This window comes from Gobio gobio, assembly GCF_949357685.1.
Source record: "Gobio gobio genome assembly, chromosome: 22".
NCBI classification, from domain to species: domain Eukaryota; kingdom Metazoa; phylum Chordata; class Actinopteri; order Cypriniformes; family Gobionidae; genus Gobio; species Gobio gobio.
Genome location: NC_137118.1, coordinates 44,648,355 through 44,665,437, shown reverse-complemented (window position 1 = coordinate 44,665,437; position 17,083 = coordinate 44,648,355). Strand labels below are relative to the sequence as shown.

Sequence of the window (17,083 nt, the reverse complement as noted above, 5' to 3'; positions counted from 1 at the left end):
AGAGCCAGGCAAATGGACTGTTTGCGTTTCGCTGGATCTCTTTGTAGCGCTGGCTACGAGTTTCAATCAGCAAGAGACTTCAGAGTCATAAACAGAAGCGAGAAAGTAGAGACGTCGACTTGAGTTGCATTGCATTTATCCTTAAAACTGAGTCTGAAAGCAAAGGGAAGCTGCTCAGTCGCAGCGCTGCTAGAATCCAGCACACACCTGTGGAAACAAGTATTACCCATAGACTGCAAAAATCACCCATAGGATTCTGAAGAGCAGTTTTGAAGCGTAAAGTAGGGTCGAGCTGGCCGTCGCCATCTTGGCATCGTGTCATTGCGGATCACTCCCGGATAACAGAAAATGGGCAAAGAGGCGGGACGTGGGCGGAGCTGAGGTGATGTGATGACTAACAGACAGCAGACAAACGGCTATACACCTGTCACTCAAAGTGGCCACGCCCTTAATTATGCAGAACTTTAAGGCTTTATATAATGTAAACGAATGAGTTATAAAAAAATTCACCCCCCTCACAGTCGTCATGACGGGCAAAATTAGCCGTATAGACCAAAACCACAATTTGTCCCAGACTGTAAACATGTGTTCTTCTGCTGTAAAGTTGGGCATTTTAACATGAGCTCAATGAGATTCTGCTCCTTCTGGAGTCTGCCTCTAGTGGCCAGTCAATGAACTGCAGTTTAAGTCACTTCCGTATCGGCTTCAAGAGAAACTGGAGGAGGTTGCCGCTTGGTATTATCAAATTAACTAATAAATTCATCATTCATATAGGCTATAGCTCATTAGACTAAATGCATGCTGATGATGGTGTTTTAATGGTTTGTAGTAACTATTACTATTGCTAGTTAAGGTTAGTGATTTTTGGTAACACTTTAGAATAATGTCAAATTAGTTAACATTAGTTCATGCATTAAAGGATTAGTTCACTTTTAAATAAACTTTTGCTGATATTTTACTCACCCCCATGTCATCCATTTCAGTGCAGCTTCAAAGGGCTTTAAAAGATACCAGATGATGAATAAGGGTCTTATCTAGCGAAACGATCAGTTTCTGCGAGAAACCAAGCAGCATTTATACTATTATTTTACCTCTTTTCAGATGAACGTGATCATCTCTGAGCTCCGCCATAACTTCCGCTAAGTGAGGTCAAAATACAAGCGTGGTCATAGATATATCGATCATAGATGCCTCATTCTACTGATCCGTGCAGGCCCTAATGAGGCATCTACGTGTACATCTATGACTACGCTCGTATTTTGACCTCACTTAGCGGAAGTTATGGCTGAGCTCAGAGATGATCACGTTCGTCTGATTAGCGGTAAAATAATAGCATAAATACTGCTCGGTTTCTCGCAGAAACTGACCTAAGACCCTTATTCATCGTCTGGTATCGTTTAAAGCCCTTTGAAGCTGCACTGAAACTGTCATTTGGACCTTGAACCGTTTGGAGCCCATTGAAGTCCATTATATGGAGAAAAATCCTGGAATGTTTTCATCAAAAACCTTAATTTCTTTTCGACTGCAGAAAGAATGACATGGACATCTTGGATGACATTGGGGTGAGTAAATTATCAGCAAAAGTTTATTTAAAAGTGAACTAATCCTTTAACTAACTAACTAACAATAAGCAATAGGTTTTTACTAACCATTTTGGTCACACATTAGATTAGGATCCAATTCTCACTATTAACTATGACTTTTGCCTCAATAAACTCCTAATTTCTGCTACTGTGAGGTAGTTGTTAAGTTTAGGTATTGGGTGGATTAAGGGATGTAGAATATAATCATGCAGAATAAGGCATTAATGTGTGCTTTATAAGCAACCCGTAACCCGTGTTTTTCCAACCTTCTACCAATGTAAGTGCACTGGAACGGCAGTCAAACCCGTGACTTCCCACCCGTGAACTGGAACTAGATCGATGTACTCCCAGTTACGAGCTCTGACGCCACATAGCCCGCGAAACAACAATGGCAGCCCCTACGGATGCGGTGGGAATATACAAATAACGTAAAATCAAAGGTCTAACAGCTTCTCTTGCCTTATGCACCGTTTTTCTCCTCCGTTTCCCTCAAATAAGCAAGGAGTAAGCACCTTTGGAGATAGAAATGATTGTAAATGAGCATAAGCCTCGTACGGTCTGCCATGCTTTGTTTACATCCAGCTACCACAATGCCTTGCGCTCAAGCAGTTTGGCGTGACTTTGTCTGGAACGCAGTATTAATATCAGTAATATGCTTGCTAATAAGCTAGTTAATAGTGAGAATTGGACCCTACACTAAAGTGTTATTAATCTTTGTTACAACTGTTCATTGTTAGCTCATATCAGCTCAGGTCCATTAAATAACATTAACAGATACAACAGATACAAGATTAATAAATGCTTTAGAAATATTGTTTGTTAAATCATCCAAACTAATGTTACTAAATGGGACTTAATGTAAAGTGCTACCCAATTAACTAATAAATGCATCATTCATATAATTCATTAGACAAAATGCTGGCTGTTTGAATGGTTTGTATTTACTTACTGTCCGCTTGTTAAGTCGTGGCGTAAGGAACGCCGTTTCTGGGTCCAAGCCTCAACTCGTTTCACTTGAGAATGCCATCGACGGCCGTTTATGAGCGCTATTTATTCATATTAAACATCAAACATTTTAAAAACTTGAACATTTTAAATACTTACAGTCTCTGTGCTCACAGCGTCACAGACATTATTATTTAAACGATTTATAAAAGATGAATCACTGTCTTCCCATATGGAATTTCGGTATGGAGATAAAGGTTATGCTTATAATTTTTATTGTAGTATTACACCACATTGTGTGTGTATATTAGCAGCGTTTGTTGTTTTTCTTCTGGTATGAGATAGAGCGTTTAGACCTGAAAGCGCTGCCTTTATTTCTTTTCGACTGAAGAAAGATCTCGGATGAGATGGGGGTGAGTAAATTACCAGGAAATTTTCATTTCGGAGTGAACTAATCCTTTAAGTGACCAGGCTTACAATTTTCACCTGGCGGTCAATAAAATGTCCACGGATGAGCTCTTCAGTATCAGTCAGCAACTGCATAGCAATGCACTAAAAACAAGTACTGATACACAATCACAGGTACATCGCAATGATTTTTGAGCCGTTTGTGATACGTTTCCCCCCTCACTAAAGGTATCGACTACAAGTCGGAGGTGTTGAGGCATTGATAGCGCAGATTTGGTCTAAAAGGAGCGGAGTTTTTCCTGCACTAATCAAAGCTCAGGGAGCTGAAGTGCGGCTCGGGTTACAGCGAGGGGCTGCTGGAGGAGTTTGCAGCTGCCTGGCAGAGGAAAACGGCAGGAGGCCTTCGCTCGGTGTGACGGGGGGAGAGACGCTCAGTGGGCCGTCAGCACAGCAGCACAGCTGCTTTTTTCAGTCCATCACAGACCCCCAGCTCCCCCCAGCTCCTGACACGCTGAGGCCTTCTCTCGAAGACAAGGAGAGGTCAGCCAGCAGCTAAAGGTGGGGGGCTTTGAGGAATTGGAGGGAAAGGGAGTGAAAAAGAGAGAAAAGAGGCGAAAAGAAAAAGCTGTATTGATGTTTCCACCCCTGAATCCCAAGCCATGTTGAGTCATACGTACGGCAACCGACCAAGAGCCACAAGTCAAGCTCGTGGGGGATGGGGGTCCACCAAATCCATATCCATATGGTCTGGATCATGAGCGGTCCTCAACTGGTGGGTCACGACCCAAAAATACCTCGCAGGTCTGTTTGGAAAGGGTCACAAGAAGTGAAACGGTGTTCGATGCGAATAATCCAAAAAATACACCTCTAGTGTAAGTCGCTTTTGATATACACGATTTCTGTATCGTCAAAGATTGAAATCATCTTGTAGAAGCCAGTCAAATTAGATGAATGCCAAACCGAACAAAATTATGCAGGATAAAAGATAATACGAACCAAACTACATCCTTTTATTGGCTGCTGACATTATTACATTACATATTTATGCATTTGCATTTATCCAAAGCGACAGAAGTGCATTGTGACTAAATGTCTTGCAAGCAACATATAGTAAAATAATAATAATAATAAAAACATAGCTGCTAGCAGCAATTATCAGGGCCATGCACAAAAAAGAACAATGTGACACGCAAGCATGGCTGGGAGCTTCAGAAAAACGGCAACAAGTAATTGAATATGATTTACTTTTGTCAAAATGGCTGAAAAATCACAAATACTGTCATATGATTAATTTGCTTATCACTTTTGACCAATAGGTGGCGCTGTTATCAATTTATTATGGTGCACTCTAAAAAAATACTGGGTTAAAAATAACCCAAGTTGGGTTGAAAATGGACTAACCCAGCAATTGGGTTAAATGTTTGCTTAAAACAAACCAATTGCTTGGTTAGTCCATTTTCAACCCAACTTGGGTTATTTTTAACACAGCATTTTTTAGAGTGTGTGGTCAGTGTGAGGTGACAATGACACATAAAAAGTTTGGTGCCGATATGCCAAAGGTTTGCAGAGTTACAGCCTCAGAATCAGCTTGGCATCATGAAAACAAATTCATTGATGCGTTACTCGAGAACGGTTTGGTCTATCAAAAAGCTTTTGATAACTTTCTGCCGGCATTGTCTCAAGATGATCTGAGCCAATTTTGGTGAAAATCAGACCAACGGTCTAGGAGGTGTTCTAAAAAGTAGGTTTTCAAAGAAATTCAAAATGGCGGACAGCAAGTTCGAGCAAGTCGGCATGACCAAAGAAATCTATAAAGACCAGTTCAATTAAAATAGGCAAAATTTTAGGAAATTTCACTATAACTTTGAACCATATCTCAAAACTTTTTGAGTACCTTAAGGGTATGGTCCCAATGACACACATCGAGTTTCGTAACAATGCACTAATGCGGTTGTACAATACAGCATTTTAGGACAAAAAGCTAACTCGGCATGATGCACTGAATCAGAAGAGACCAGTTTTATGATTTTTGTGCAAAACATTCAGAAGTTATAAGCAAAAATAGCCATTTTTCTATATCTCCTGACCAGTAGGTGGCGCTGTGCTGAAACGCTGCATGTAGCCTCAAGTCATGCTTGTGATGACATGTACCAAGTTTGGTCTGAATTCGCTAAAGTGTTGCGGAAATATAGCCTTGCGTCCAATTTGACGTGATATTCGTCGAATTCGTTCGCACATTATTCAAGAACAACTTTTTCCCAGCATGGCCTCAAGATAATCTGATTAAATTTTCTTGAAAATCAGAGAAACCATCTAGGATGAGTTAAAAAAATAAATAACAATTTGGCGGGAACATTTCTACAATGGAAGATGATACCATTGTAAACTAACAGATACAATAGGTGCCATCGCACCATTCGGTGCTTGGCCCCTAATAATACAAATGCAAAAATACAATATATTAAAGGGTTAGTTCTCCCAAAAATGAAAATTCTGTCATTAATTACTTACCCTCATGTCGTTCTACAGTGCAGGTTCTACAATAACTTTATGAATCGACGAGAATAGTTTTTGTGCGCAAATAATATAGTTATATAGTGATGACCGATTTCAAAACACTGCATCATGAAGCTTCGAAGCGTTATGAATCAGTGAGTCGATTCAGCGGTTTGGATCGCCAAAGTCACTTGATTTCAGCAGTTTGGCGGTTTGACTCACTGATTCATAATACTTCAAAGCTTCATGATGCAGTGTTTTGAAATCGGTCATCGCTATATAAGTCGTTATTTAGGTTTTTTTTGCACACAAAAACTATTCTCGTCGCTTCATAAAGTTATTGTAGAACCACTGTAGGGAGACGGACTTTGTAACGACGTCTTTAGTCCATTTTATGGGTCTTGAGAGTGTAAAGTACATTGTGCCAATGGAGGCCTTTCAGAGCCATCAGATTTCAACTAAAATATTTTCATTTGTGTTCCGAAGATGAACGGAGGTCTTACGGGTGTCGAACGACATGAGGGTAAGAAAGTTCATTTTTGGGTGAACTAACCCTTTAATGTAGTTCTTGTGATTCAGCCTTCAGGGACTGAAATGCAATATAAAGCATCTGCTAAATGAATGTGTGACTGACAAAATGCATATCTGGATAAAAGCACATGCCAGAATGCATGAATGTAAACGTAAGCATTCCATCACAGCAGATGTTTTACCGGTTCCTGGCTCTTAAGAGTGTGAAATCGACGTCACAGCTCAGAATAGTGGCTAATGAAGGTCTGGCGGTGCCATCAGTCAATCAGCACTGTCAGGACGTAATAAATGCAAGGTAATTAGTCACATGACATTTACGGCCTAGGTGATTGACTAAAACAATGCGCAAAAGTTGCATGCGGCGCGCTTCCAGCCGAGCTGATGAATGGGAATGCTTTTCAAAACATTTCACCATAAATAAGTCGGTTCCCATATCGAGTCACGACTCGATATCCAATAGAAAACCAGGACCCTGAAGCAAAACAAGCGGAGGGCCGCTGGTCAGAATGATCTACGACCTGCCAAATAAATCAGCGGCACACTTCGCATGCACATATTTAATGCAAATGCAAATGTTAGCAAATGTCGTCAATGACATTTAGCGCTTTTACTTTCTCAATGAGGGCTCCCATCTAACAATCAGTCAATTACGTCTCGCGGTCTCCCTCCCACCGCCCAGCCCGGCCAGATAAGGCACATGGAAGTCTTTACAACCCATCCAAAACCATTAGAGATAATAGAAGCGTTAAGTGAATCCAAGCGGCCTGAAGCAGCCAATGCCACCGGGTTCCTCGGCCCATAGAGCGCAGACAAAAGGACGTTTCAGACGACCCGGGTACGCGTCCACCCTAATGGGGAGCGAAAGAAAAATATAAAGATCGCGAAGCATTCCCAAGCACAAGAGATCCTCTCCATCCCCCTTTCCTCATGCTCTCCCGAAGAAGAAACGTCTCTCTCTTTTCAAGCAGCTTGCTTTTGGATGAGCTCTCCTTAAAAAGATAGCAAAATCTTTGTTTATTCCCATTGTTCAAGGGGTGGGGGGTGGATTTTCCCCCTCTTTTCTCTCTCTATGCTGATTTCCATCGGCTCTGCCCAGCTATTTAAGTGTGCATTGTGAAGGCTGACCTATGAAAAATTCAGAGGACAGACAAGAGACCCAAGCCAGTGGCCCTCCACTGTTGGGCTCCTTGGGGATCGCTGGACTGTGGGAGACACTGCCATTTGCACACCAATTGCTGAATCCCATTCTTGAAGCCAAGCTGGGCTTAGATACCCCTCCTCCTCCTCCTCCTCCTCCTCCTCCTCCCGTTCTCCAGCAGTCCCACCATGGTGTTCCTCTGTGAGGGGAGATGAATAGGAAAACCTGCTTTGGGACTGAATGAATGCACAGACTGTCAAAGCTCTCAAAGGCCTGCAATTTTAGAGCCACTTGTGTTGCATATTAACATGTATGTGAGGACTAAACCATGTGGTCGCGCTCCGGCCAACGCACGCGCTGGGGAACGGCAAAGCGATCGGCGTCTTAAACAAACAACGGCCCGAGCGCTATCTTGCCTGGAAGAGCCAAACGGCTTAATGTTGGACGGCGAACAAATCAAATCAGTTTTTAATAAGCCTAAGTGAGACGTAATGACATCAGGAGGGCGGATTAATTAAAACGCAGAGTTCAGCGATCGATTAAAGCCAACTCTAAAAATGCACAGATCTAATTTGAGCATTTATAAGGTTGTTTTCCTTCACGCTGGCGATGACTGATGCGCCACCGAAACTAAAAGCGGCTCTTGTAATGATAATCAACGATAGTAAAAGCAGAGGTTTGCAGTCATCTCCAAATGGGAAAACTGTCTCACTGTAGCTCCAGTAAATTGGAAAAACAAGAGCAAGAATGTCTGGCGCCAGCCAAAGAAAATGCACCTTCGGCCTAACTGCACTAGGACATTTTTCAGACTGCGTTTCCTGTTAGAGATTCCGTCTCTTAGACGGTGCGTCACTCCTGGGAATCAGGATCGCAGTGGTATTGACTGCTTCTCCGTTGCACTGGAACAGAGACGCAAATATCAGAGACGTGTAAAGGGCACAAAACACACGACCGATGATACAACACTGTGACATCGCAACTGAAGCGTAGCATTCGTCTGCTTTGATGCATGGGTGTTTGTTACGTTTGTGTGCCATTTCTCACATTTCTAACTTACAACTGGTGGGGTACAACCGAAAAAAGTCCTGTTCCTCATGTACATACTATGTACTTACAGTAATAAGTGTGTAATAACTAGGTTCTAACCCTCAACCTACACCTAAACCTTAACCCCTGTACCCCAGTACTTTCTGTGCACATACTGTAAAATAGTGCAAGCAAAAAAAGCTGTTGCAGGTCTGATCCTTAACAGCAATGATAATAAAATGCAACTAATAATATAATGATGCATAGTTAGGAGGATAATACAATCAATAGGATTATCACCTTGTAAAAGAGAGAAAACACACTTTTATCATTTAAAGTCATGCATGCAACCAAATGTATGGTAACACTTTAGTTTAGGGTCCAATTCTCACTATTAGCTAGTTGCTCATTAGAATGCATATTACTATGATATTGGCTGTTTATTAGTACTTATAAAGCATATATTCATTTTACATCCCTTAATCTAAACTTAACAACTACCTTACTAACTATTAATAAGCGGTAATTAAAAGTTTATTGAGGCAAAAGTCATAGTTAATAGTGAGAATTGGACCCTAAACTAAAGTGTGACCATATCAGTGCTGTCAAAATTAGCATGTCAACGCATGCGATTCATTTTTCCAGTTAAAAAACATGTTAAAAATATTTAACGCAAATATTAAAGATGTCAAACGCATCTCATTATCGCACAATTCTTTAAGTTCATTTAAAGGTGCTAAATATTATTTGCGTTAAATATGAATTACGTGAAAAAATTAATCGCATGCGTTAACATGCTAATTTTGGCTAGCATTAGATTATGATCTTGTCTTATTCATGCAAATGCTTTTAAACCATTCAAGCGTGACAAGACCAAAGAGAACACGCTTTCTGTGAATGTCCTGACACATACACACACACGATGCACAGAAAGACGTGTGCCAGTATTAAGTTCTCTTTCACATTTGAACGATCAATAACACACAATTATGCCCAAATTCTGCCGTCTTAAAGGTGCAGTGTGTAATATTTATGAGGATCTATTGACAGAAATGCAATGTGACATACATAACTATGTTTTCAATGATGAATAAAGACCTTACATAATGAACCGTTATGTTTTTATTACCTTAGAGGGAGTCATTTCTATCTACACACACCGCGGGACCCTTACAGTGAAGCCACCATTTTGTGCCGCCATGTTTCTACAGGAACCCTAAACGGACAAACTGCTCTGCAGAGCGCTAGCTACTCTCTGTTGTCTCAGACAACGACATCTTTGTCCTGCGTCGGCCACTGTAGCACCTTTAAATGAACTTAAAGAGTTGTGCGATAATGAGATGCGTGTGACAGCGCGTCAGATCCGCATCATGTTCGGCAGCGGCAGATCTTAAAGTGACAGTAGCACTAATGATGTCTGTCATTAATGTTCTTAACAGATCAAAGGGAACAGAGGGAATTGTAGCTTTAATAAGGATTAATCCATATTTAATTTATGCAGTGCACACTGTAAGGTGTTTGATGACTTATTCAATTTCTGTATATTGATTATATATGAAGGCCACAGGTACTAAATATGACATTTATTATAATGGGTTTATGTGAAGATTGTTTTATGTTCACTTAAATTAAAAGTTGTTATATTTTTAAAGCCTAATAAATGTTGAAATCGATAGCTTTCAATTATACTGTAATGTTGAATGTCATTAATGTTTAAAATTCATAAATTCATTCATAAAATATGCCATTAAAAATATTCTGTCTTTAAGTTGTTTCTACATTAATTCGGAGAATAACTTTAAAAATGCTTACAATATAAAAATATTAAAAAAATTGAATAATTCGTTGTTTTTTTTAATTGATTGACAGCGCTAATATATACATACAGTCCAACCAAAATGTATTCAGACACCGTCAACATTTCCTCACATTATCACAGTTTATTCGCTATAGTTTAGAAAATTGGTTTTAAAATACTCCGAGTTAAACTGTGCCAGAACAAACTCATCTTGATAATGTCAGATAACTTTAATAGAAATGGATGTAATGGCTTACAATCAACCAATCAGCTGTTAGATTTAACTACACAATTAGATAAGACCAGTTTAGCTCAACCAATGACCGAGCAATGCTTCATTTTGTCCAGTCTGTGGGGTCAAAGGTCACATTAGCAATTAAAGAACAAACAAGTCAACAAAATATAGTCAGGTCAAAGTGTCTGAATCATTTTGCGATCCTTACTTACATAAATGAACTATAGTGTCCTACACACATTACAAATTATATCTGGTGTCTGAATAATGTTTGGTTTGACTGTGTATATACACACACACACACACACACACACACATGGGAGAATGGGCTTTAGATCTCGTGTGACGGAATTCTATCCAAGTTCTAAACCATAACATCACCCAAAAAGATGTTTTTTTTTGTTGTCGTCATGTTACTTGCGAATACAGCGAACACACAATGTCCGGTGTTTGTTTCAAGCATTCGGCTGGTAGCTCACATTTCTGCTGATGTTTATGCCTTCGCAAAGTTGTTTATTCCATGTCATGTTAATCATTTAGCATATTCTTCTGGGGGCCAGTGCAATTACTACATTTCAATATTGTATTTCTGTTCAATATGAGCCGTGAAACTAAAGCATCAGAGGAACTATAACATCTGTTTGGTGTAATCATCACATGTTGTGCGCATACACATGCACATTACACATTCTTCTTGGAAACGGCCCTTGGTTGATTTGCAAACACAACAACTATTGCACTGTACGCTCGACTTTTCACATCCTTGAACGAGTTCCACTATCAATAAGCAGTGATTTACGTAAAGAATACCGGAGTAATCACGATCAATACTCGGGAGACTTCAGCAGACTCCAAGCCCGTCCAAACCACTGGAGATTTGTAGCCGAGCATTTCACAAACAGTCTCCTCGTTTGACTTCTCTCTCTCTCTCTCTCTCTCTCTCTCTCTCTCTCTCTCTCTCTCGGTTGAAACTATTTTCCCACTGTTTAAGATTAGTTCAGGGTAAACATAAAGACGCATTTCTCAGGCATATCTCAAACCCGGTGCCCCCTAATCAAACAAAAATGGATCTAATCATACAGAAACCGCTTTTTAAAACAATTTAGGATCGAGAGCGCGCTAATTTAGCTTCTCTCACGGGAAGAACGCCACAATCCATAGGAAAATATTTCATGAGACGACAGCTGGACAGATCATTCGGAGGAAAAGGCATAATTTACAACATATTTATTGTTAATAAGTGATTCATAATATACAGGTTATTTACAAAAAAAACTCTGCGGGCACAAATAACTTCACTTTAAGCTTCGTGTATATCACAATAATGAAAGAAAAAAAAACAAAATGGAGAAAGGAGGTAGAACAAGGAAACGGAGAGGTGTCGAAGACCAAAAAATTGGTTAAAGACCTTTTTCTCTCCAGAAGAAAACCTATTTTCTTAAAAGGAAAGTCTTTTGTCTTCAACCATTGTCCTCGCTTGAATAGCCTGCCAATTCCGACTAAACATATTCACCATCAGTTGGTTTAAAGGCAGAGGGAAGCTCAGGGTCTCAATGGAGGCTTGGTAAAGAGGGAAAACCCAAGCAAAGGAGAGTTTCGACTTGAAACAATGGCATTCCGATGCCGGCCAGGCAGGTCACAAAGGGATGTTCTCGGGGTGAATATCAAATTTCCAAAAACAGTAGGGAGAGGACAGAACCCCCACTGGCCTTTCAAAGTCAAAAGGTTGACCCACCGCAGACACAGACCTCGGGGAACGGGAAGCTTTAGGACTCGTGTGAGGGAATTCTGTCTTTACCGGTCAGAATTCAGAGAGTCCGAAAGCGTAACGCAAGCCAAAAAGATGATGTTCTCCGGCGGACAGCGATAAAGGAGCTTTGTTGAACAAACAGGGATAATAAATATTTATAGAGAGAGCGGCACGCTCTTGGACTAACTAGTTAAACCCTCACTTGCAAGTCTTAAAAAAAAAAGGGGGGGGAAAAAAGAGGTAATCCCAGCAACGACAAAAAAAACGCTTTAGATGATAAAAATACACTAAAGGCGATTTGAGCCTCGCTGTCCAAGATTCCAGTCTGGTGTGCTTGTGTATTTCCTGTATCCCATTGTCTCTCCTCTCTCCAGTCAATCTACAGAGGTTTTGTTGGCCCGAAGACTTGCTCTACGGACACCCGGAGAGCTTTGCGGCTTCTCTGGGGCTAGTAAAAAAAAAAAAAAGAAGTATCCAATTACTGCTGGAAAACACCAAGCCAGCCGTCATCCTTACAGTTACGGAAAGCAGCCAGCGAGGTCCCAAAGTGGTTCTGGATGAGTTTAAGTCGCATCTGGAAGTGAGAGGAACAGCAGGGGCCCCTCCATCCCACCCCCATCCCCGCGTCCCGAGGTTTCCGGACACCGCGGGTGGCTTCCTCCAGGTCCCACCCCCACCCTCACCGCGAGATCGTGCAGCACCTGTGGAGAGACGCGACACATGTCAGTCATCCCGTCGCCATGGATTCGCCAGCCGCGGACGGCTCGCGGGAAGAGCAACGGGAGCCGGCGTGCTCAAACGGCGGGAGACAGATGGCGCGACGTCTGCGGATCGTTCCGTGGATATTAAGCGAGTCGCTGCAGATCACAGGATTTTACTCGTTTATGAAAAATAATAAAGAGTTTAAGCCTTGAACTAAACCAACCAGATCTGAGATGAGCCGTTACACACTCTGATTGAACGCAATATATCCCATAATGCACTGCGAACGATGAACGCATCCACTGTGTAAATTAAGTATAAAATATGTTAGAATCCTTATATCAGGGTTATTAGTTACCTAAAAACTAATACATCAATTATAAAGTTGGTAAGGAAACATTTCATTATCATTTAGTTTAACTTTAAGTACTACAACCGAAAATGTTAATATTTACAAAACAAACACATAAAACTTCGACTAAAAATAAAATGAAAAATACATATAATATAAAAACTATAATAGTATCTCAAGTAACATTATTATTATGCTCAACATATGTGATTGTAAATATATTATAATCAATATATTTTATGTGAATTGCTAAATATTCCAATATATACGTCGTTTTTACAATATCAAACTATTGACTTCAAATAGCTTATTATTATAATAGGGTTATTAGTTACCTAAAAATAACATTTTTGTTTACTTAAAATACAATATATAATGTTAGTAAGGAAATATTTCTCAATTATTTAGTTAAAACTGACATAGAAAACAAAATAGATATATTTAGTATGAAATTAAGTATAAAAATGACAAAAACAGACAACAAAATTACTAAAAAGTCTGAGATATATAAATAAAAATTAGTTCAAAACATTAATAACAACTATAACAGTATCTCAAGTAACTATTATTATGCACGACATATGTGATTGTAAATATATTATAATCAATATATTTTATGCGAATTGCTAAATGTATACGTAGTTTTTACAATATCAAACTATTGAATTTAAATAGCTTATTATTATAATAGGGTTATTAGTTACCTAAAAATAACATTTTTGTTTACTTAAAATACAATATATAATGTTAGTAAGGAAATATTTCTCAATCATTTAACTAAAACTGACATAAAAAACGAAATAGATATATTAAGTACAAAATTAAGAAAACAACAGACAGAAAAATTATTAAAAAGTCAACTAAAATTGAAATATATAAATAAAAACTAGTTCAAAATATGAATAAAAACTATAATAGCATCTCTTAAATAACACTGAATCCTATATTATAAAATATATTATGCACAACGATCTATTATACATAAATTATACATCAATCAATATATTTTAAAACATTATATTTTGTTTACTGAAAAATATTCCGATTTACAAGTAGTTTGAGAGTGTAAGGCGGCGGACTCGATTACATCATTCGCAATGCTTCATGGGAGTGGGCGGCGACTGATGAGCTTTTTTGGAGAAATTCTGTTTCCATGGTAACAGTGCGTTCTCTGATTGGTGGATCGTTCTCTTAGTTCTTCACAGAGAATTCGGCTAGTAAACATTCATTTTTGCACATGAATATGATATCACACAAGCATAAATGACTCGCTAGAGCTGTCTGTGACTGATATGTCTGATAGATTTGATTGCCTTACCTTTTTTTTCAGTAATACGCTAAGGAGAGCCATCAGAGGAGCGCTCCTACCCATGACCTGTGAGGAGACACAAGAGGCAAACTCATGAAAAGCACATCGCTGACGTCTGGAATTAAACACACGGAAGGTTGAAGGTCATCTACAGACCCTCATACCTTATCCATATGATGAAAGCACAAATGATTTACACACTATATTTACACGTCTGCCACATTTGTATTTGACGCACATCAGTTTATCTGAATTGCACATTTGCCACACACCGATAGTTTCAGTTTCGCTTTAAATCAATTGGTTTAGAATGAATTTGCTTGTCTTATAAATACATTTGGTTACATTTTATTTTAAAGTGACAGTTACTGTACTTACTCAGATACGTATTAAGTATATTAATTAATGTACTTACTACAGAGTTACGGTTTGGTTTAGGTAGGGTGACCAAACGTCCTGTTTTCAAGTCCTGTCCTGGCCCTAATATAACAATTTTCTATCCATACAGAGGGGGCATATTTTAAATGCATTGAAATTAATAAGTAAACTTCGAGTATCATTTGAGAATCTCTTTGCCGGCCCGAGTGTCCTGGTTTTCGGTAATCAAAATATGGTCACCCTAGTTAAGGGTTATTTACTTGTAACTATGCATAGTTTACTGTTATTACTATAGAAACGTGTAACTGTCACCATAAAATAAAGTGTTACCATACGTGCTTTATTCCCGTTTGTTGTAAATTCAGTTTATTGGGAAACAAAATACACGTTTATAGTGTTTATAATGTTTGAAAGGTATCTCACACTATTTTCAGAATGCAATAATAAAATGTGACTTAAACATTGACTTTTCTCTCTCAATAAGGCATTTTTTTGGGAGAAAACTGTGTACAGTAGTGGCCAAAATAGCGAAAATGGCCATTTCTTCAAATATTATTCCAATTTTATTAAAGATTTTGTAAGCATATTGCATAGTTGTGCTTGGAGTCCATTGTTTTATTTGTGATGATAATGCAAATGAGAAATTTTGCATCATAATTTTAGCCAGGCTGTCATACAAAGAAATTATGAACATGCAAAAACAAGACAAAATATTAATAACTGATTTGTGCATGGTAAAATACAAGCTGTTTGCCTTTTTGCCAAATAATTTGAGTGTTCTTCCTTCATATTTTGATGGGTCATTAAAAACAAACATATAGCATTATATGGAAAAGAGCAGCCAGGACACTCTTCAAACACTTTTGCACAAACTCTTCCCTTAAACGCCATCTTGCAAATCATCCCGACAGTGCCGACTTCATTACTCAAACGGCGGGACTGTGTCCATATCATTGTTAAGCGCTTATGCGGCGAGTCTCTCAACGGCAGCCAGCAGAACTGCAGGGGACGCAGTGGGTTCCTCCCCACACAAGAGCGTGGAAATAGCTTGGCACCGGCGCGCTCTTTTACATAAACTAGTCCCTCCAGAACCTGTTTTTATATGCTGTTATATGGTTTGAATTTCCATTGACAAATTAGAATGAAATTATTCTAAAATATTCTAAAGAGAGCGCGGGACTCAGGCCAAGGGATATGAAAGAGCTTTTCACAGTTTTCGAGGGCCCAAAGCACTAAAGGAGTTTCACATCAGAGCCCTGGGGCCGTTATCCTGGCCCCCCCCTTCGCCGCCGCCGCCGCGCCGCGGACAGGGATCGCCTTCATGAGCGCCGGGCCTGAAGCTGGAAGAGGGGAAGGGTTGGGAACGCGGGCCAGCTGTGGGGCCCAGTCTGGATGGCTGACTGCTGTCTGGATGGCTGACTGCTCTGTCTGGCTCTTAGACGTGTTCTCTTGGCCAGCGCAACACATGCACTAAAGCGTACGCATGGAAAAGCAACACCCTTCTGCTCCATATGCCGTTCACAGGCTCTGCTCACTTACAAACGAGGGGGGAGAAACTTGTTGGTTTATGTTTCTGTGGGTGGGGTGGGGTGGCTAAGAAGAAACATTAGTGATCTTAGAGACACGTATGACTACAACAACATATGAGGTGACACGGAAAATTTACATCTTGGCTCTGGGCTTGAGGGATGATCTAGCCGTAACGGCTCTGGGCATTTAAGCCACGAAAAGCCCTGCAGAAATCAAAACTCAGTCTTTATTTACTCGCCTCGAGTCATGTTAACTGTAACACTGAAACAAGCATGTCCTGTGAAGCTGCTTTGAAACAGTGTGTATTGTGAACACAAAAATCTTTCAATTACAAAATGTATTTGCATGGCGCTTTCACGTCATTTCAGCGCAGCATCATTTTTATAATATCTTCATGCGTTATAGTTGCATTTAGCAGATTACAGCTCGTGATACAATATAATATAGAGAGTTGTAATGATAGATTATAGCACTTTTATTAAAATAAATCACCATGCATTTTATTGTTTTATGGAAAATGGCAGCTTGAACATTCTGCCTAATGTCTCCTTTTGTGCTTCACATAATAATAACAACAACATTAGGTAACACTTTATTTTACAGTTTCACATACGTTACATGTACTGTAAATTGTGTTTAATTTCATGCAACGAAGCCTAACCAAACTCTATAGTAAGTACATGTAGTTACTAAATATTACTCAGTACTTAAATGTATAATTACACTGTAAACACAGACACCTTAAATAAAGGGTTACACATTATTTTAAGGTGTCGTTGCTATAGTGTAATTGTATATTTAAGTACTGAGTAATATTAAGTAGCTACATGTACTTACTATAGGGTTATGGTAAGGGTTTGTTTGAGGGTTAGTTGCATGCGATTATGCATCATTTACTGTTA

At 39.4% G+C, this 17,083-nt stretch overlaps 1 protein-coding gene across 1 annotated transcript in view; it reads right to left on the bottom strand.

Annotated features, from left to right (window-relative positions):
- Window positions 1-14,207: 14,207 nt before the first annotated feature.
- mn1a (meningioma 1a) overlaps window positions 14,208-17,083 on the bottom strand; it is a 12,595-nt gene continuing 9,719 nt past the window's right edge. The window contains 1 exon segment of the mRNA XM_079805117.1: window positions 14,208-14,339. Coding sequence (XP_079661243.1) covers window positions 14,329-14,339 — 11 coding nt within the window. The 3' untranslated portion in view covers window positions 14,208-14,328.